At 39.0% G+C, this 19,934-nt stretch overlaps 4 protein-coding genes, 1 long non-coding RNA gene and 1 pseudogene across 5 annotated transcripts; 2 read left to right on the plus strand and 4 right to left on the minus strand.

Moving 5' to 3' along the window:
- LOC18777945 lies at positions 33-3,017 on the minus strand (annotated as a pseudogene).
- Positions 3,815-4,489, plus strand: LOC109949288. Its single transcript, XR_002271860.1, has 2 exons — positions 3,815-3,917; positions 4,122-4,489. It is a non-coding gene; the product is annotated as an uncharacterized LOC109949288 (long non-coding RNA).
- Positions 4,783-7,134, minus strand: LOC18776928 (UDP-glucose 6-dehydrogenase 5). Its single transcript, XM_007209913.2, has 2 exons — positions 6,992-7,134; positions 4,783-6,445 (listed from the first exon to the last, which is right to left on the minus strand). The coding sequence occupies exon 2, from the start codon at positions 6,423-6,425 to the stop codon at positions 4,983-4,985; it is 1,443 nt and encodes a 480-aa protein (XP_007209975.1). The 5' UTR covers positions 6,426-6,445; positions 6,992-7,134; the 3' UTR covers positions 4,783-4,982.
- On the minus strand, positions 9,984-15,412 carry LOC18776799 (diacylglycerol kinase 1). The gene is made up of 8 exons (XM_007210274.2): positions 15,107-15,412; positions 13,219-14,606; positions 12,473-12,839; positions 11,763-11,839; positions 11,296-11,415; positions 10,974-11,138; positions 10,585-10,722; positions 9,984-10,385 (listed from the first exon to the last, which is right to left on the minus strand). Exons 2-8 carry the CDS (start codon positions 14,386-14,388, stop codon positions 10,236-10,238), a joined length of 2,187 nt encoding a protein of 728 aa, XP_007210336.1. The 5' UTR covers positions 14,389-14,606; positions 15,107-15,412; the 3' UTR covers positions 9,984-10,235.
- Positions 16,016-18,079, minus strand: LOC18777157 (40S ribosomal protein S19-3). The gene is made up of 4 exons (XM_007209686.2): positions 17,871-18,079; positions 16,732-16,822; positions 16,429-16,612; positions 16,016-16,308 (listed from the first exon to the last, which is right to left on the minus strand). Exons 1-4 carry the CDS (start codon positions 17,952-17,954, stop codon positions 16,236-16,238), a joined length of 432 nt encoding a protein of 143 aa, XP_007209748.1. The 5' UTR covers positions 17,955-18,079; the 3' UTR covers positions 16,016-16,235.
- LOC109949363 (NAC transcription factor 29-like) lies at positions 18,844-19,905 on the plus strand. Its single transcript, XM_020564792.1, has 3 exons — positions 18,844-19,039; positions 19,272-19,562; positions 19,844-19,905. The coding sequence occupies exons 1-3, from the start codon at positions 18,844-18,846 to the stop codon at positions 19,903-19,905; spliced, it is 549 nt and encodes a 182-aa protein (XP_020420381.1).

Consider the following 19,934-nt stretch of genomic DNA (forward strand, 5'->3'; position numbering starts at 1 on the left):
CATAAGAGTTTGAAGTATCTGTTCACCCAGAAGGAACTGAATCTGAGGCAAAGAAAAGGGCTAGAGTTGATTAAAGATTATGATTGTACCATTGATGCCAAGTCCAACTCTTCATCAGAATCAATCATTTCTTCAAAATTGTAAAAGGGATCCGCCTTTGGCCTTGAAGTAATTGCTTCGAAACTATGAAATACATGATCATCAAAATTAGGGGGTTCCAAGATAATGTAAGCCCCTTTATTTTTGTACCTCTCCTCTGTGCTCTGAAATTATGGGTAATCTGGAGCACTAAACAAAGTGATGAGCTTTCCTGACTCCACAATGTGATCGATGGTGTACCCTTCATCCATTCCACCAAGACCTGGCCTATTTTCTCGTGCATCAGGACCTTCGTGGGATCTAATAATCAATTTGAGTTGACAATTCTTGAGAAAATCCTCGGTGCAATCAGGACCCCAAAGCAGCCCAATGCCTCTCTCTATATTTGGAGACAGGCCGGGAGATATTGAGGGATCCGACCACAGCACATCACCAGGAATCACATTGGGACCTTCCCATGGAAGATGAAGAACTGATCTTTAAGCCTTATTCCGTTCTTTAATAGAGCCTAGAGATAACGAACTAGGTTCATGATTGAAGCTCTTCGACTCTTCTTTCCCTTTGATTTCTTGGAGATAGCAGGCATGTGGCGAAAAAGACCTCCATGTGCAGTGTACACGTGTTTACCAACGAGGGAAGACCTTCAAAGCACCCAAGACATTTACAATACACGTGTTTGCCTCTATCATTGTATTTTGTCAGCACTTCCTTCTCAAAACCATAAACAGAAGTGCAATACTTTGATTCGTGGTTTCCTCGCAATAGATACACCCTCTTTGGCATGAGCACTTTCCAAGCTAACAAAATTAAGAAACTTTCAAGACCCCAAGCACCTCTGTCAACATAATCGCCATTGAAGACGAAGAATCGATTTTCTGAGGGAAAGCCAGCATCATGGAGAAGGAAAAAAAGGTCATGCAACTGCCCATGAAGGTCTCCGACGACAACGACCGTGGATTCAAGGGCTAAGTTGTTAATAGTGACGCAATTGGCCTTTTTGTGGAGGATCTTGGAGTTAAATAGGGCCAGGCTATCAAAAACCTCAACAAGAAACACGTTTGGCAATTGGGTCGGCTCAAGATTTCTAGATGCCCAGTCGAAGACGGACATGAGGCTTTGGACCCAGTTGAGGGTGAGCTTGCCATCAAGAGGCCAATCAATTGGGGTTTGAAGTTGAGGCGACTGTGATGACAGGTTGTGTTCAAATTCTAAGTAAGAAGCTATGGAAGGCAATGAATTGAAGATTGGTTGTGTTGCTGCTTCAAAATTGGTATCCTCAACCTTATCTGACCTGTTGTTCACCAGCTCGTACATTTGTTTCTTGTAATTGTAGCACAAGATTCACAAATAGGGAAAATTATTAGATTCTGTAATAGATTTATCTGCTGCCAAAATAACTAAAATTAGTTTTTCTTTTTTAAAAATTGGTTTATTGGAGTAATAAAACACTAAGCAATAACCACCGACTAATCATAGCAAGGTAACTGCATTTCCATTACTGTAGTTCGCGATCTTCTGCTTTAGTGAGCTTCACCCCGTCAAATAAGTATTGCTTATCCTTTATATCGTCTCTGAGGTACATGTCAAAACAATTAAGCACCACTGATTGTGCAGTTATGCCTTTTAACTATTTCAAAAACAACTATTGCCTGCCAAAAGAATAGAATTTCACTTAGGCAAGGTGGAGGGCTCTGTCGCTGAGTCTATAACTAAAAATACAAGCTGTAGAGACGGGGTCTACAGCCACTCGTCATGCAAGGACAGCATTGGGTCGTCATGAAGGGCATGCACAGGCACATCATCCGGGGATTGTAGTGTGTCGTCATGAAGGGCATACACATGCATGTCATGCGAGGAATGCGGTAGGTCGTCATGAAGGGCATGCACATGCATGTCATGCGAGGAATGCGGTGAGTCGTCATGAAGGGCCTACAAAGGCACGTCATGCGGGGAATACGGTGGGTCGTTATGAAGGTTCCCACAACCTCCCATTTACAATCTGAAAGTTCCTAAAGGGCCAACAGAGTTTCCTAAACACGTCCCGAGAGTTTGGTCTCAATCGAGCGGTCGGATCACTCGCGATCGGACGGTTATCGTAAAATACAAACTTTCAGTTATTAAATCGAAATATCCGGAGCTCCAATGCACGATCCGCGAAATCCTACAAGATCCTAGGAGTGCCTAGATCAACATATAAAGGAATGGAGTCGATCCAATGGTCCGAACATATCGAACCCGAATAACGCCTAATTTGCGATATCCGATCGACGATCAAACGACAACCAAATTGAAATCCGAGAATACCGTTATACTCAGGAAAACACAAGGATCATTTTAGGACACAATGACAGGCCGACACTGTTCCCACGCGCCGGCAGCGCGTGGGTGTCCAAAGGAATTTCCGGCGGCCGGAAAAACTCCAAACGGCCGGCCAAGACTTCCAGGTTAGGTAAATCACATGCAGTGGAGCAACTTTTGTTCTTGGACCTACCCCAAAAAGTCGACGGAAGTGGCCGGAATCGGAGGCCGAAAACCGACCAAACTTCCATCGCTTAAACGACTTCCAAAACGCAGAAATTTCCCAAAACTAACACAACTGGCAGAAATAACAGCTCGAGAGGTTCCAAATCCATACCTGGATCGTCGGAAATGGTGGCCGGAAGTGGGAGAACGAGCAGCCGAATGTTTACGAAAAATTTGCCCAAAACCGCCTGTTTCGTGGCTGTTTTCGGCGACGGCAGCAGCGGATCGGGGCTGGGATCGGTTGGGAAAGGAAGATGGAAGTGAGGTGATTCTAACGGGACCAGTCTCGTGGCCGATGGTGGTCCGTGGTGGCGACGGTGGCTCTTCGAAGCCACGGCTAGGAAGAAAACCGAAGGGGGAAGCGTGCTGCTGGCGGGGAGAGAGAGAGGGAGAGAGAGAGAAACAAAACAAAAAATCAGATTTATTAAACCCAACTTCTAAAAAATTACGGTTATGCCATTCATTTTGTTTTGATTGTAACTTCTTCATTACAACTTCGAAATGAGCCCAGTACATGTCTACAGACTCATCTCAGTACGATCTATGTAAAAGTACCAGTCACTGCCCCCAAAATCCTTCCAAATCTAAAATGAATAAATTACCCCTATCTCAAGGACAAAATTGTAATTTCACACTAAAATTTAATTGAATTCAAAATTATTGATATTTTTGGGTCGGGATGTTACACAAAAACACATGCATTTAAACTCAATCCTAGCAGAAAACCATGTAAACAATTCCAACACACACAAAACAGCTAAACATTAGTCTCAATCAATCCTAACAGAAAATCAACATATACATTTAATTACATAATTAAAGTTTAATTATACCTCAATATCAACACCAACAGCTCCAACACAGCAAAACCCTAGCTTAACTTGCTTAATTTATGTCCAAAAACAGAAAACCCCCCATCAACATGAAATTCAGGAACCAAAAACCTTATGTAAACCAGTATTTTCAAAGGCATGCCTAGTCGCACTCTGGTGTGCGCGTCGGAGTTAGGCAAATGGAAATTGATGAAGGATACACCATCAATCACATTGTGGAGTCAGGAAAGCTCATCACTTTGTTTAGTGCTCCAGATTACCCACAATTTCATAGCACAGATGAGAGGTACAAAATAAAAGGGCTTCCATTATCTTGAAACCCCCTAATTTTGATGATCCTGTATTTCATAGTTTCGAATCAATGACTCCAAGACTAAAGGCAGATCCCTTTGACAATTTTGAAGAAGTGATTGATTCTGATGAAGAGTTGAACTTGGCATCAATGGTGATCAGTCCGTGAAGGTACGTTATAGTATGTGTTATTGAAACGTATTTTTGCAAAGGGAGTGGAAGTGGAATATGGGCTTGATATCTCTATTTAAACAGTGTTTCTTATATGACTGCATGTATATTAGTCTATCACATAACTGCTTGGTAACTCTATTTAAAGGAGTTTCTTATATCATTTGATTCTATGAATTGCTGAAATATTTTTACCAATGGCAGCGATGTCAAAGAAAATGCCTCGTGGAGAAGGGTCCGGACAACAGGATTGAGAACTTGAAGATTACTGTAGATATCACTTTGACTGGTGGTTTGTTGGTTGGGGATGGTAGAGCAAAAGGAGACGAAATTCTACTAAAATACTCATGTTGAATAATTATCATACATTGAGCACCTCTGATAAGATAGTTAGCATTGAATCAACTATGTTGCACCTCTTAATCAAATATTATTTCTCTTAGTTGATAGAAGACTAAACAAAATCATTTTTAAGTGTTACAAAAATTGAAGCCTTTCTGATTTCTTCTTTCTTCTTCTTGGGTTGCATCAGCAAGATCATGTGTATTGAATGAGAGCATCACATTATTCAATTTCTGAAACAGATTATCAGATCTTTTGACTTTCATTTTAATGCAGCCTACCCGCCCCATGCAAATGCCTAAGTCTGGCAATAACTCAAAACATAAAATTCTGTTACAAAGTGAATTGGGAAGCAGAGGCCTTTAAATAAATCAAGGTATATCTAGCTTTGAAAGAGTTTTGTTGTTGAAGTGGCATCTCTGAATTTTTAGGCTTTACATTTGCCTGGTCTTAAAAGTTAAATGCTACTCTCCAGATTATTGGAAAAGGAAACGGTGACTTTGCTTAATTCATTACTCAGATCAGATCAATGAACTTTTATTTTATTTTATAATGCCCCAATATATAAAAATATAAAGAAAAGGTAAGAATTTCCCTCTGAGAAGTGTCTGTGAGATAACAGCAACTAGTAATACATGTGAAAAGTAAAGTTAAAACATGAGGTGAAAATTAAAATTTCAAAGAATTACTTCTGCAGCTGTGACTGAGAAAAAAAATTCCATCTTATGCCATAGCAGGCATGTCCTTGAGCCAAGCATCCAACGGCTTCCCAATTGAGTAAACAATGAATCCAATCTCTCTCAGCTTCTCAACATCAACAACATTCCTTCCATCAAATAAAAATGCAGGTTTCTGCATATTGTCAAAAATCTTCTTGTAATCAAGTGTCTTGAATTCATCCCACTCAGTAAGAATGCAGATCCCATGAGCACCCTTGGTTGCCTCATAAGCATCCCAAACAACACTGACTTCCTTGACCGCAGCCAGGCTCATTGGCTGGAGATGAATTGGATGGTCCCAATCAAATTTCTTCATTGAGAGATCTCTCCTGATCTGGTCCTCTGTGACCTGCAGATCATATATGCTCAACTGTGCCTTGTCCCCCAACAGCCCCCTGCAAACATCAATGGCAGGAGTTTCCCTCGTGTCGCCGGTATCTTTCTTGAAGGCAAACCCAAGAATGGCAATCTTTTTACCAGAAACTGTATTGAACATTGAAGAAACTACCCTGTTCACAAATCGGTTCTTTTGGTAGTCATTCACCTTAATGACTTGTTTCCAGTAGTTTGCAACTTCAGTTAGGCCATTGCACTCACAGATATAGACCAAGTTGAGTATGTCCTTTTGAAAGCAAGACCCTCCAAATCCAACACTAGCATTCAGGAACTTGGGTCCGATTCTGGTGTCCTTGCCAACAGCATGGGCAACTTCTGAGATATTTGCTCCAGTAGCCTCACACAGAGCTGACATGGCATTGACAGATGAGATCCTCTGGGCCAGGAAGGCATTGGCAGCTAGCTTTGAGAGTTCTGCTGACCAAAGATTGGTTGTTATGATTCTGTCTTCTGGTACCCAATGCGCATATACTTCTTTCAATGCTTGGGTTGCTTTCTGGCCATCAGGGGTTTCTCTTCCTCCAATGAGAACGCGGTCGGGGCTAAAAAGGTCCTCAATTGCTGTACCCTCAGCAAGAAACTCTGGGTTTGAAAGGATCTGATACTTGATCCCCTTGCTATTGTGGGTGAGAATCTTTTCAATTGCCTCAGCAGTTTTCACTGGAACAGTTGATTTCTCAACAACAATCTTGTTGGACTTTGAAACATCAGCAATCATCCGGGCTGCACTTTCCCAATAAGTCAAGTCTGCAGCTTTGCCAGCTCCAAGACCCTGAGTTTTCGTTGGGGTGTTAACCGAAACGAAAATTATGTCTGCCTCAGAGACATGCTTTTCTACAGCAGTGCTGAAGAAGAGGTTCTTTCCTCTGCACTGCTTCACAATCTCATCAAGACCTGGCTCATAAATGGGGAGCTGGTCACTATTCCAGGCTGCGATCCGGGGCGCAGAGATATCCACCACAGCTACTTCAATGGCGGGGCACTTGAGGGCAATTACTGCCATGGTTGGCCCCCCAACATAGCCGGCTCCAATGCAACAGATCTTCACCATTTTGTTCTGTTAATAAAAACCTGAAAGAAGCAATCTGTCAAGATAAAGTAAAGGGCTACAAAAACTTGTTTTATACACAGAAAAAACAAGTAGTATTTGCTTCATCACATTAGTTTCTAATTACAGTCAACTCCATAGGTTGCCTCTTTCCCACGATCAGAATAGAAGCTGCCTACTTTGGCTATAACATAGATGCAGGAATGGTCTACATGACAATGACATGAACCTGTCAAAGCTTATGGAGTCAAATTTTCCAATCTACGGAAAAACCAATTGCATTTCAACCGAACTAAAGAGAAGAGACACGACCTTTAATTTGGCATAAGTTTGACTACATCTAGCATTGTCCTTCCACACACAAACAAAACCAAAAGCATAAAGGTTTCTATATTACAAGTGAAAATAGAACAAAGATGAAAACAGAGTACTTCTACAAGTGAAAATAAACACACAAGAGAATTCAAAAAAGTCACATCAGTTAAGCATCCAAATATGCAAGAAAATGATGAAATATGAACCTAATTTACAAAGGGTCCCTGTAGGCCTTAAAGTTCACAATGAAGTACCTCAAGAAGAAGAAGCTTTCTGTAGACTTCAAATATGGAAATAGGGGAGAGAGAGAGAGAGAGAGAGAGAGACCACCAGAACTATAGAGAGAATAGGAGAGAGAGACCACAACTACAACTGCAACTAGTACAGGAAAGTAAGAGACCAAAGACCTTTAAATACTACCCAAAAGCCACTTGTAACTTGTAAGATCTACATCTATCTATGTACTTTCACACACCAAAGCAAAGTCAGACAGATTAAAAGAAAGCTGGACTGGAGCGTTCAACACGTTTCCAAACACGCCTTTCAGTAACAAACAAGGGAAATTCTGCCACCCACTATTTTCTCTTCCAAAGAATGAAAACCACTTATCAAAGTCAAATTTCCAAGACTACCCATCTCACTAAATCTAAAACACACAGAAAACAGAAGAAGAAAAATCGGTTTTGCATAAAAACAAAGTTTTATATCAATATCAAGGGTCTGAGTCTGACCAAACCCATAGATCACATTACAACAAATGGCTGATCACAATGAGTAAAAGCTGGACATAACGCGTTTTTGGTTCATGTGCCACTACACAAACAGCATGTCTTAGTTGGTACTTTTCCATGGCATGTGATGTGATGTTCATGTAACTGAGTTTTACCATAGCTAGTGAAAAGGAAGCTTCAAAGTGCAGAAAGGACGTGCTTGGTGGGGTTTGGAGAATCTTTGAGTAAGATGAAAGCCATGGGATTGCAATTTATACATATAAAATTGAAGAAAAGTGGCAGTTAATGATGACCTTGATTCAGAAACAAAAAGAAACAAATGAGATTAACGTGTTGATACCTGAGAAGATGCCCACAAATCAGCACAAAGAAAATCAAAGTTGATGATGGCAAAGCGTGAAATAAATTACAAATGCAACCAGACTCAGAGGAGCAGAGGCAGAGCAGCAGGATTGCATATTTATTAAGTTACCTTACTTAACAGGATTTGCATACATTCACTTACTAAGTACATGAATGTGGTCTAACAAAAAATATGTAAATGAATGTGGAAAATACAATCTCGTTTCTAAATTCTAAATTAATAATGAAGTTTATAAACGATACAAATACGTGTTATAATTTGAATAGACTTGTAACACAATGTTAGTGTTACCATCATACCGCAACATTTATTTGTATATAAATTCATCTCGCATGCTATGCTTGTGACATAATAAATTAGTGGAATTATCGTGATAAAAGTTGTGTATGAGATCGGGCGCACACAGTAAAGTTTAGACTAACAGAACGTCATAAATGGGGTAGTTGCAAGCTTTGACTTCGTAATGATTTCCTTGACCTTTGGTGAGTATTGGCAACAATATATTTTTCCTTCATAAGAGTTTTACTTTTATGAATGTAAGTTTGTTTTCTGGTTTCAATTTTAAAACACTTTCATAGGATGTGAGTTGTTATATATAATATATGGGTTTCATGGTTTGAAATCATTCCATTTGTTTTAATAGAATTTGAAAGGTAAGTATTAATGCGTTTTGTAAATAAAAATGGAAGATTTTATGAGTCACTTATAAATATTTTATGTTTTTTTCATCACGCTCCGATGGTGCCTCTAGTTGTTAATCTAATAATATTTATCTTCGAAATTTAATTAATAAGTAATTCGCTAACTTAGACTATCCTATCTTAGATGAATGAACTTAGAGGACCCTCCACTCTCTCTTTCTCTGGTAACGATATGTATGGAGGAGATTTGAGAGGTAACTACGAAAAGAAGTTTAATTACTTAAGAGTAGTTTTAAAGAAAGAAAGCAGATCTAAGCTGTAAGCTCACTTGCTTTATAAGATTATGGCACGACTACGCGTCATGAGACACTAACATGTCTCCCAACCCAAAAGTCAATACTTGCATAAGAGCTTTGTTTATTTGCAGGTAATTAGAGTTGAGTTTGGAATTTAGACATGTCAGACCAGTTACAAGATTAGAAAGCAAACAAGCACATGCAGACATATAATGAGAAATAGCACTTTCCACCTCCACAATGCCAAAAACCCTTTTTTTTCAAAAAGAAAAAAAAGTTGCATTGATCAGTTGTAAAGATGACAACGAGGGAGAATTGAGATTTTAATCTCCATCTGAGAACATGCCCTATTGAGGACGTATAAAACAATGCAAGTCTCTAGCTTTTGACATTAACATTTACTTAACCAACGTCACTTACAAGGTAAACTACCCATCCGCATCCACCCATAACCACTTTCTTAAACCTAATAAACAACCCTTAACCACTCTCTCTCTCTCTCTCTCTCTCTCTCTCTCTCTCTCTCTCAAAACAAAACAAAACAAAACCAGAAAAGAAAAAAAAAGAACATGGGAGAAGCTTCAACACACATAGACCTAGCAACATTTCTGGAAATCCCAATTGAGAAAGACCCACAAAGAATGATCACTGCAACACATGATCGTCCTCCCCACACATTAAGCCCCATATGGAGGCTGAGCCCGAGGCACAACGGTAGCACCTTATATGACTCGTATGAGCTTCGAGCTGTGACTCACCAACTTAACAAAGCCATTCAAGCTTCCAAAGCATCGTCCCCTCATTACAAGTACTGCTTCAATTCACCCTTTTGTACACAAGGCTTGAGTCGCATTTACAAAGAAAGTGTCAAGACACCCAAGAGAATTCTGTGCCAGCAGCAGCTGTCTTGTGCGGCTGCCACCACAGACAAAAAGCCGAGTACAAGGCCTCCTGGGGCAGCTTCGATGGGGTTTGTGACAAGGGCATGGAGGAAAGTGAAGCAAGGATTTCTCAAGAACAAGCCAAGGAATGACTGATTTCAGGTCCTCACCCCTCCCCAACTTGCCTGGAGTTTGATCAACTATGTATAGCATAATTAAGCGTAGTATTCTAGTCTGCCATCAAAACCGAGCCGAGCATGTAATTTCATACCCAATTTCAAGCCTTGTAATATATGATTTCCTCAATCCAAATGTCCTTATAAATCAAAACTGTAAAATGCAAAAACAATACATAGCAGTTTGTCTTAGTCTGTTATCAACAAAACTCTGTGAAGTTCCCTTTCCATTGATGTTCAACAAGGTTCATTTACAACCATGCTCCAACTAGAAGCATCCTATTAAAACCACAAAAAGAAAGATACATGTGGTGATATGGAGTATACAACATGTCAATATTTCCGAAAGAAAGAAAAGGAAGATGCAATCAAAACTTTGATTACTAATCTAAGCAGCTTGAGGAAACTTCTAAGTCAGCCTCAGCGCCATTTCTTGAAGAAGAGCTCGCTTCTGCACAGCACTTATTACATGATTGGTCTCGGCATTCTCAAGAACATCAGTGATAATGGCAGCTGCATGACCAAGTGGCTCCTCAGCAGCCCTCTTCAACATGAAGGCCTGAACACCACATGAGATAATATGACATAAGTAGAGAAAGATTTAGCTATAAACTAGATTGTCATTGGAAGAGAATCTATAGGAAATATTGCAAGTAAAGCCTAAATTTGATGAAACTAATCAACACCCTTTTGTCGAGAGAGAGAGAGAGAGAGAGAGAGAGAGAGAGAGAGAGAGAGAGAGAGAGAGAGAGAGAGACCTGGCCGTGGTGGGATATAGCCAATGTGCAAGGTTGCTGAAACCAAGGCTCCCCATCAACCTGAACAGGCAATGCAGCAAAAAGATGTATCTTAATTGACTGCCCCTGTGCCAGTCTTCGAGCACGAGAAAGCCCAACCTGTCCCAAACAGAACAGCAGTTCAGAGACATAGCACGCATTACCAATTATAGTGATCTATTATAAATTGAAATTACCAAACTTTAGGGACCACAAGCCAAAGTAAATAATCAAAACAGCCAAACGAGTATTTATGCTAAAACAACATATCCTAATATTCTGGAAAAATCAACTAGCAAAAAACAACATTCCAATATGTAAGTATGTGTATCACATATTAAGAGGTAGAGCATCCACAAATACCCAAATACCTGAAGTTTCCCAAGGTGCCATGTTCCAGAAATGCTCACAACCTCAAGTATTTTATCATGCATAGATTGTGGATCAAAATTATCATAAGTTTCATCTTCATTTTGCCACAAATCTACACCGCCCATGTAGCTTCCAATATTCGCAACAAGTACACCTTCGGCATCCTGAAAATATGCTAAAAATTAGAAATTGTCCAGCAGTGATAATCTCAAAATTAGTCAACCATTATATATCCAGAGAGCCAAAGCTCAAGCAATATGGTGATGATTTCTGAATCAGCGAAGTGTTGTGTCCTTATGGTTAAAATCTTTTCATACGCACCTCAGGGACCTCTATCTCAACACCATCTACTTCAACTCGAACTTGCCAAGGAAAATCCACAAATGTTCTATCCATTATACCCTTAGCACCTTCTCTTGCATAAAGGACTTTATTCATGAACTGCAGGTATATAACAATTGCAACAACATAACTGATGTCAACAGCTTAAGTAGGAAGTCTCAAAGTAAAATCCAAATAAAACTACAAACAAACAACAATTGCAACAAGAAGCAGCAGACAGATTTAAAATGTGATCCACACAGGTTGAAGTATGATATCAACTTTAATTCCATTATGATTTATAAGTTATAACCACATTTGATCTCGGACTCCAATAGTGCACTAGCCTCTGCTCCATAGTTCCCCTATTACTACTAAACTCAAGAACCGATCCACCAGAGTCTAATGCCTAGTACAGTGTAAGGGAGATTGATTTGAATTCCGCTTTAGTTAAGGTTTGGCATTACCTGATTATAAAACTTCTCTGGATTCTCCTCCCGTAGATTATGAATGTCCAGAGCAACCTTTGCATCACACCCAATTCCTGCAAATGAAGCATGCCAGAGTTGGTTATGAATGCGAAGACAAATGAGAGCCCAGTCAACGTGATGTAGTGCATAAATAAAGCGGCACAGAAGTAATAATAATCCCCATGCAGTTAGTACAAAGTATATGTTGTTAAATCTCAAAAGTATAGTAGCCAAACTGACTCATCAAACAACCAAAATAGCCATTGGTTCATTGTAGACTGTTTTAGAATATCCGCAGAATAAACTCCAACACAGACCATTAAGTTTTGAGTCCGGGCAAATTTTTATTTATTTTTTCCTTTTTTTCTTACAGAAGAAATCCAATTAACAGTAACAGTATGTTATTTATACAGACTGAAAAATCAGAAGACAGTAAAGATGTAAAGCCAAACCAATTGGCAATATTTTTCATAATAAACAACAAACCACTTGATAACTGACCCAGTACAACCAAGTAAGACTAGGGGCAGAAAACTAATGTGAGCTGATTTGAGAACTTAGTTGGAGCCATAACTCAAGTCAATAACTATAGACATACTAAGAACCTGAGAACCAGAAAAATCCAACCAAAATCCAGCACTCCAACTAACTACTCTGAGTTATCCCATTTATAAACCAGATGATCACAAGGTAATATGATTACTTACCGAGATAGTTGTTCATAAACTTTGGCGATTGGAGCTGCTTCCCCTGTTGATTTACAATTGCTACCTTCCAACGATCAAGAATGGTTACTGCAGCATGCTCTATGTGGTGCAAAACTGTGCAAAGGCCTCCTTGTCTCTCCACTGAGCCCAAACCACCTCCCCATGACAAAACTCTAGCCAGATCATTCCCTGTTCCGGCAGGTAGAATAGCAACTGGAGGAGGAGACACAAAGTTTTGCTTTTCGATGGCATTCAGAACCCAACCAACAGTACCATCTCCCCCACAAACAAGAACTCTGAAGTGCAGCACCTTTCTGAATAAATAAAGACCCGCCTCCGGTCCTTGTGTTGAGCTCAGCTCAAAAACCTACATGAAACACAAGCACATGCAACAATTAAGCAACAATATATGATATATCAGAAATATTAACCAAACTCCATAGAAATGAACTGAGGAGAGAGCCCAGCATGTGATGTAGATAACCATCAAAAATTAGAATTTACTGTTAGGACTTCCTGTTTCGCTAAGGGGCTAAACTAGTAAATCTTAATTTTTCAAAAATGGAGATTTAAACCTTAAGCCTTAGTAATAACCTTACTTGGCTCATTTGAAAAGAAAAGAAGGGAAATCTTTTTTACACATTACAGAAATTTAAACCTTAAACCTTACTTAAAGACCTCACCGGGCTAAACAAATGAAGGCAAATATATTTTTCCAATTAATCAAGATGGTAGAGAAATCAAACCTGAACAGGATTGAGAAGAATATTCAATCGTTGCCTCAGTGAATTCCCACGCTGAGCCCCACTCTTCTTGTTGATAAAAACTAACAAGGGTCTTGCATCTGGTGACAAATCAATCAACTCGTATTTTTGTTTCATCCCTAAAACCTGAGACTCATCCTTCTTATTGCTTGACGAGCTCCTTTTGAAACTAGGCTTAGAATCCAATTTCCTATCTACATCACCATCTTGGTGCTGCAAATCCACATTCAAATTACCATTACGGTTTTCCTCAATTTCACGAGAACCATTAACAGCTTGATGAGTATCAGCTGTGCTTTCTGTGGACATATCCCCAGTACTACCACTATTTCCTGTATCAACAGAGGTTTCATTTCCATGCTTGGACTTCTTGCTCTGACTCCTAATAGTTGCACGTACTGAAGAGGCTATCTCATTGGCCCCCTGAGTAAGGGAGCTCAAAAATCCACCAGGGGAAGTCTGGTTCAATTCCTTTACATGAAGAGGGGATAGAATCAACCTTCTGAATGGACCTAAATCACAAATATCACCTGTTTCATTGGACAAGCTACTGTGGCAATCAACATGTACCAGTCTTTGACACCACAAGCAGCACCATATTGGGGATCCACCAAGAAAAGACCCACTACATGGCTCTTCACAAAAGCTGCAGAAAGAAGTTTCATCGGGTTGATCTGTTACCTCATTCCAACGGACAGCCCATTGGTGCATCACATGCTCATACCCCATCATGGATACACACTTGCAATCCTTGTGCGCACTAGAAGAGCAGCTTAGGTGAGACGCTGCACCACAAATACTGCAACGGTGACTAAAACTGTCTGAAGCTGTCATCGGTCCAAGAGTTTGAGAAGGGCTCATGGACTTTAAGCATACACAGCAATTCAAGTTCTTTCCACGAGATACCGATTCTAAAACCCAACTATGAGGAGCTATAGGAACTTTGTGACGTGCTTTTGGATTTTTCTTTGACCTGGCTATTGCTTTCATCCAACTTAGATTGATATTTCTCCTCCATTGGAATGCGGAGTAGGCTATAGTCAAAATTCCAACTAAAGCAGCGATAAGGCAAGAGACAATAAAAAGGCGATCCGTGGGATTCTTGTTGTTCCAATTGGAGAAAAAAATATCAATGTCACCATCATCATCCATCCTCAATGACTACTTCTTTGATCTACATTCACATAAGCATCAAATTGCCCAATCCCAGTTTAATTAGCCTCAAACTCATATATCCTCCAATATGGTTTCATCATTCTATAACATTATCAAAAGCCTTAAACTCATCGAGAACCCAACTCAATTCATGATGTGCAACAGAGTGGCGAACAATGCTTTTGATAGGTGCTACTTACTGTAACCGCTTCAACCTATAAACAACCGAAAACGTTTCACAAGTAAAGCAAATATCATTCCAAATATTTTTACAAAGCACTTGCTACCATGAGTAGTAGTTTCATATCAATAATCAGAGGTAAAAGCAAGATACAAAATACATGTAACATGAAGGACATACAAATTCCATAGTTCTATCATAATTAAGTGATATTTTTAATTTAAATGACAGTCTTGTGGAAAAAAAAAACCCCTCCATCTTTAGAGACCAAAGCAACACACAACCTTCACGCCACACAAAACCAGCTTCATACTGCACTTTCTATTTCAATTTCTCCGAAACCAAACGGAATAGTCTAAAAGCAAAACATAACATACGTACATACATTCTAATATGTAACTACGCATACATATGTATCAGTATGTCTCGATTTTGAAATAATAATCAGCAAGTACATTGAACCGTGAAGATTTCGGAAATTAAAAGTGAAAGGATTAAATTTTTTGAAAAAAAAAAAAAAAAAACGGAACTTACAGTGACGTTCCGTGGAGATGGAGATGGATCGCGCCGATCAGAGAAAACCCTAGCCTTAGCTTGATCCACGCTGAGGGGGAAAGTTCAAAGTGTAGGAATCGAAACAAAACCCAAATCCAGGGAAAGGCTTTTCCACTCTTCTTATTTAATTTTTTATTTTTGATTTTTTTGGGGTTTCTTGAGCGCTAATTTGTATTAGTTTTAAGATTCTGATGCAAAGTGGTAGTCGAGTCTAGATGGCGCGTAGAGATACGAATCTATTTGTCGAGGGCCCACGTGGCCAAAGCAGAGGGTATGAGGTGGAGAGCTATTTGCGGGTCCCACTGCCCGAATACATGACAGCTCCCCTTTGGTTCGGACTTTTGTGGGCCGACACACATATATATTGAATTGAGAAAAAAAATATTAAGATAAACACATTAATCGTTAAGCTTATCAAAACCTTTATCATTAGAGCATCTTCAATACCAATTTTAAATTTTAAACTTGATAGCTTATGTGGTAATTTGATATACTGTCAAGTATTTCTTATGAAATAATTGGACTAATTTTCAGGGCTTAGAATTGGCTCTAAATTAATCTATTTTACAAATAGGCAGACTCCCAACTTAAGTGCAAGAATGTGAATTTACTGTCTTAATCAACTGGCCAAACCGATGTCTGCCAAAAGTAAACTAATTTAATTATACAAACAGAAACAAATGAAAAAATCCAAATTTTTTAAGCCGCGTCGCACAATCAAAGAGCTCAGTTTTGGATGATTTTTCTACAAAATGCTGCTGCGTTTCATGACTGGGCTGCTCTGGCCCTATAATTTAAATGCAGTGAAATTCCGGATAAGCTCAAATTCAATGGGCACTGGAGCCGAAATACATAGGCCCATCATTGTGTAGGAGTACGAGAGTAGGATTGGGCTTCAAGAACAAAACTTCAATTAAGAAAAGCTGAAGTCAACAAAGTAGCACATGGAAATTAAACTGAATAACAAAGGAAGCCATGTTCATGGTAAAAGTGACAGGCACAACATAAAATATCAAAATCCTTCCTATATCTGCTCTCAATCAAACTATAACTGCAAAAAGTTTATAACCATTGTGCATCAATAATCAAAGACTTTCAAGTAAATCTCTTAGATTGCAACAGCAATCCGTCCAGCAACTTGGTCGAGATCCCGCTGGCCATTGGATGTGATTTTCCTTCCACTGAAACACAGGAACACAATTAGTTCAATAGCCAAAAACTTTAACTCATGTTGTTGTTGTTTGTCATAATCACAGCCCTACCCCAAAAATTTATATACGACACTGATGAAAGAAACTCACCCTTTGGAGTCAAGGTCAATGATGTTCATCTTCTGCAATTGCTGAAGTATGTGACGAGCAACAGCGCCACTGCTTTTACAGAAGTGGGGTGGGCGACTGCCATTCCTCCTGCTCCCTCCATAAATCCTGCGGAAGGCACCAACACCAAGACCACCCCTCAAGTAGATTTTCCTTGCCATGGATGCTACAAAGAAAATTGATTTAAGATAAGCAGATGCACAGTATACAGTTTAGTCAGACAATAATTGTTGGAGTTTTTGTGTGTGTGCATATGTGGAGAAAGGGAGAGAGAAGTCTGCATACCAGATCTAATATAGTACCAATCAGGGTCATACGGAGCAAGCTCCTTGAATGTACCAGTCTTCACAATATCCGTCCAGTCAGGAAGCTCAATCTATTAGGAAGAACAAACAAAAACATGAGAAGAGAATCCACATTGAAAAGGAACATAGCTGGAAAAAGCAACTGCTAGTGAACGAGGAAAGAGGAACTTTCAAAAACAAAGGTTCATCAAACAAATGAAAGACACTAAACGATTGAAATGATCCACAGTCAACACCGGCAAAGACACATCTACATTCAAAGTCACTCGACTATTAGCACTTCTCTTTTTAATTTTCAAAATAAAAACATCTACATAAAAAGATTATGAAAGAAAAAAACAAAAAACTGCTAGCAAAGAGTAAGTAAAAAATTGTAGCACCATCAACAGCAACAACTAGGTTTTTTCATAAAGTTATAGCAACCATTACAAGTACCCATAACGCACATTCTATGCCACCTATGTTCACTAAAAAACACTGAGAAACAGAACATATTACAACATGCTTAAAACAAGTGATATTCTTGAAACAGAGCCTTAAGGGACCAAAACAACACAAGACAGATATGGCATCACAATTTAATACCCTCAGTCCACCAGCACCATTGGATAGAGAAAATGGCATATGCAGTTAAGTTCTTTTTTCTTTTTTGAGGAATTATCATCCAATAATTTGGCTTTCTCATTATAAGCCAAAATCAGTTTCCTCTATTAAAAAAACTACATCTTTAACAACTCAAGAAAAACCAAAATTGATCCATATAATAGATCCAACGAATCCCACCAACGCAGCCTCCCATTTCATTTCTTCCCCCACTAATAACACTTACTTCATCATCTTATTTTCACAAAATCGCTTTCCTAAGGGCATTGTCAACATGGGTCCTCCTGAAACTGAACACAAACTCTTTCCCTCTCACCCACCTAGACTAACTCCCAATCAAAATTAATATACAAACTATCATAAATTTATATGTTGCAGAACCAAAACTGAACCTAAAAGTTCGAATTATCTAAGCTTGCAATATCTGCATCCCTACATTATTACATACACGACTAATACTGACAAAATACGTATACAAATACATAAGGAGAGGGAGAGAGAGAGAGAGAGACTGACTTTGCCAGAGCGTTTCAGGTGAGCAGCGTAGGCCTTGACGAACACATGAGGGGACACGTCTTTTACTGTTCTTGCCGTCTCCATTTTCAGATTATGTAAAGCTTTGCTTCTTCTGCTGCTTACTGCTGCGGCGGAGCTCACCTCCGAGTCTTCTGACTTGTGCGTATGAGAGGAGTGTAAGCGAGGTTTGGGATTAGGGTTTTATTTAGTTTGGGCTACGGAGCCTAAACCCGCAACTACATATTTACCCCTACCCCCATTTGTTATTTTCTCTCTCAGTTAGATTCATGGATTGGGCTTTTTCTTCTTCAAGTTTTCCACATTTGGGACCAACCAAAGCAGTTTTGGGCTCAGGCTTGCAGATTTATTTTCTATATATTGTGGCCCAAGCTCGAATGATAAAGATTAAGAATACTTTATTATGTTTTCGGTCTATGTGGAGGTGGGCTAAATTTTGCCACATCACCCATTTAGATTCACGTCATCAATTTTGACAGTTTTTTAGAATCACTTCTAAACGAGGCTGTAATGAAAATGATGATAGTCAATGTTGAACACAATACCTTGATCACGGGCTAAATTGCAATTTGACTATAGCTTTGAAGTCACTGCTAAAAATAAGCCTTTTTATTTTTTATTTTTTGTTAAAATACCCAAATTCTTGACTGACTAGGTCTCTCAGTTTTTTTTTTCAACATATATCGCATTGGAAAAACAGAGTCAAAAACTAAACACCACTCTAAGCTCAACATCTTCCAAGTATACACACATACACAAGAACGATAAACAACAAAAAGAGAAAAAAGGTGAATTGGGTTCTGTCTTTGTAATCAAAAAGAGTCCTACTAGGATTCAATTACCACCTATACATATATATAAGTTAATTCAGCCTTGATTTACTTGAGTTGTTTTGCCAGCCATTTTCTTGATCATTTCTTCCAAGTGATGATCAAACGGTCCACGATATATATACATGGAAGCAGAACATGGACAAGAAGCAATGATGAGCTCAGGCCAGCTGCCAGTGGGATTTAGGTTTATGCCAACAGATAAGGAGTTGGTCACTCACTATCTAATGAACAAGGTGTTTGATAGGCCTGTGCCAGCTGCTGAGGCAATTCAGGACATTGACGCAACCCAATTCTACAGCACCCATCCGAAGAATCTAGGTAATAATTTTCTACCCTGTTATATTATATTATATCGATATGTATGTATGTATGTATGTCTTTGTTTCAGGTAAACCCTAGCTAGCTGGGAGGAAGACGGTGAGTTGGTGATTATCTTGATCCTGAAGCTATAAGCCTATTTTAGGTCACACACATGCAATGACATATAAAATTACAAATTTTAAGTGATTCTCGATGTAATATTAATATATTAATTGCATTGCATATGCAGTGACATTCTCCTGTGGAGAGAGAGAGTGGTTCTTCTTTATCCATGAAGACGACGAAAATTGCAGTCCAAGTGCCCAAGGAAGAAGAAATATTCGAGTAGTTGGAAATGGGGTAGGGTTTTGGAAACCAAATGGATCAGAAAACCCTATCCACAATGAAGATGGCAATGTCTGTGCCTCCAAGATCTTTCTCACTTACTTTTCTGGAAGTCTCAGGAAAGCAAAGAAAACACATTGGAAAATGGTGGAATACCATTTGCACTCAGACTCTCACACGGAAGAAGAGTACCAAGGTGAAAAATTAACACCAAGTAAAAAAATAAAATTATTACTTAAAATTAACAAACAAACAAAAAGAAAGTGAGAAATATTGAATCATTTGGCATAATTAAAAAATTAGGTTTTACTAATTTAATCTCATTATATTAAATTATGGTTTTTCAGCAATTAAGTTAACTAAAATTATTTTCAGGGTTTTAAATTTTTACGTTTTGAGTAGTCTTCATTTATATATCCAATATAGCTGCCAATGCCATCTAGTTTTTCATATTAACTCTATTAGTTTTGGACGCAGTGCAGAGAAGAGAATGGGTTTTGGGCCAACTGAAAAGAGGAAATGCTTACAATGGTCATTGAGGATTGAGGATTGGGGATTTGTGGATTTT

This window comes from Prunus persica, chromosome G5 (assembly GCF_000346465.2).
Source record: "Prunus persica cultivar Lovell chromosome G5, Prunus_persica_NCBIv2, whole genome shotgun sequence".
Lineage (NCBI taxonomy): Eukaryota > Viridiplantae > Streptophyta > Magnoliopsida > Rosales > Rosaceae > Prunus > Prunus persica.

Bases quoted from the DNA above. Each gene is read 5' to 3' on its own strand.
- LOC109949363 (XM_020564792.1), top strand. From the start codon at position 18,844: ATGGAAGCAGAACATGGACAAGAAGCAATGATGAGCTCAGGCCAGCTG. The intron at 19,040-19,271 runs GTAATAATTTTC...TTGCATATGCAG, and splicing joins CACCCATCCGAAGAATCTAG to TGACATTCTCCTGTGGAGAG. The intron at 19,563-19,843 runs GTGAAAAATTAA...TTTTGGACGCAG, and splicing joins CACGGAAGAAGAGTACCAAG to TGCAGAGAAGAGAATGGGTT.
- LOC18777157 (XM_007209686.2), bottom strand. From the start codon at position 17,954: ATGGAGACGGCAAGAACAGTAAAAGACGTGTCCCCTCATGTGTTCGTC. The intron at 16,823-17,870 runs GTCAGTCTCTCT...TCTTCCTAATAG, and splicing joins ACCTGAAACGCTCTGGCAAA to ATTGAGCTTCCTGACTGGAC. The intron at 16,309-16,428 runs GTGAGTTTCTTT...CCTGTGTTTCAG, and splicing joins ATTGACCTTGACTCCAAAGG to TGGAAGGAAAATCACATCCA.
- LOC18776799 (XM_007210274.2), bottom strand. From the start codon at position 14,388: ATGGATGATGATGGTGACATTGATATTTTTTTCTCCAATTGGAACAAC. The intron at 11,840-12,472 runs GTAAGTAATCAT...CTTCATTTGCAG, and splicing joins GTTTATGAACAACTATCTCG to GAATTGGGTGTGATGCAAAG. The intron at 10,723-10,973 runs GTATTTGGGTAT...TGTTTGGGACAG, and splicing joins GGCACCTTGGGAAACTTCAG to GTTGGGCTTTCTCGTGCTCG.
- LOC18776928 (XM_007209913.2), bottom strand. From the start codon at position 6,425: ATGGTGAAGATCTGTTGCATTGGAGCCGGCTATGTTGGGGGGCCAACC.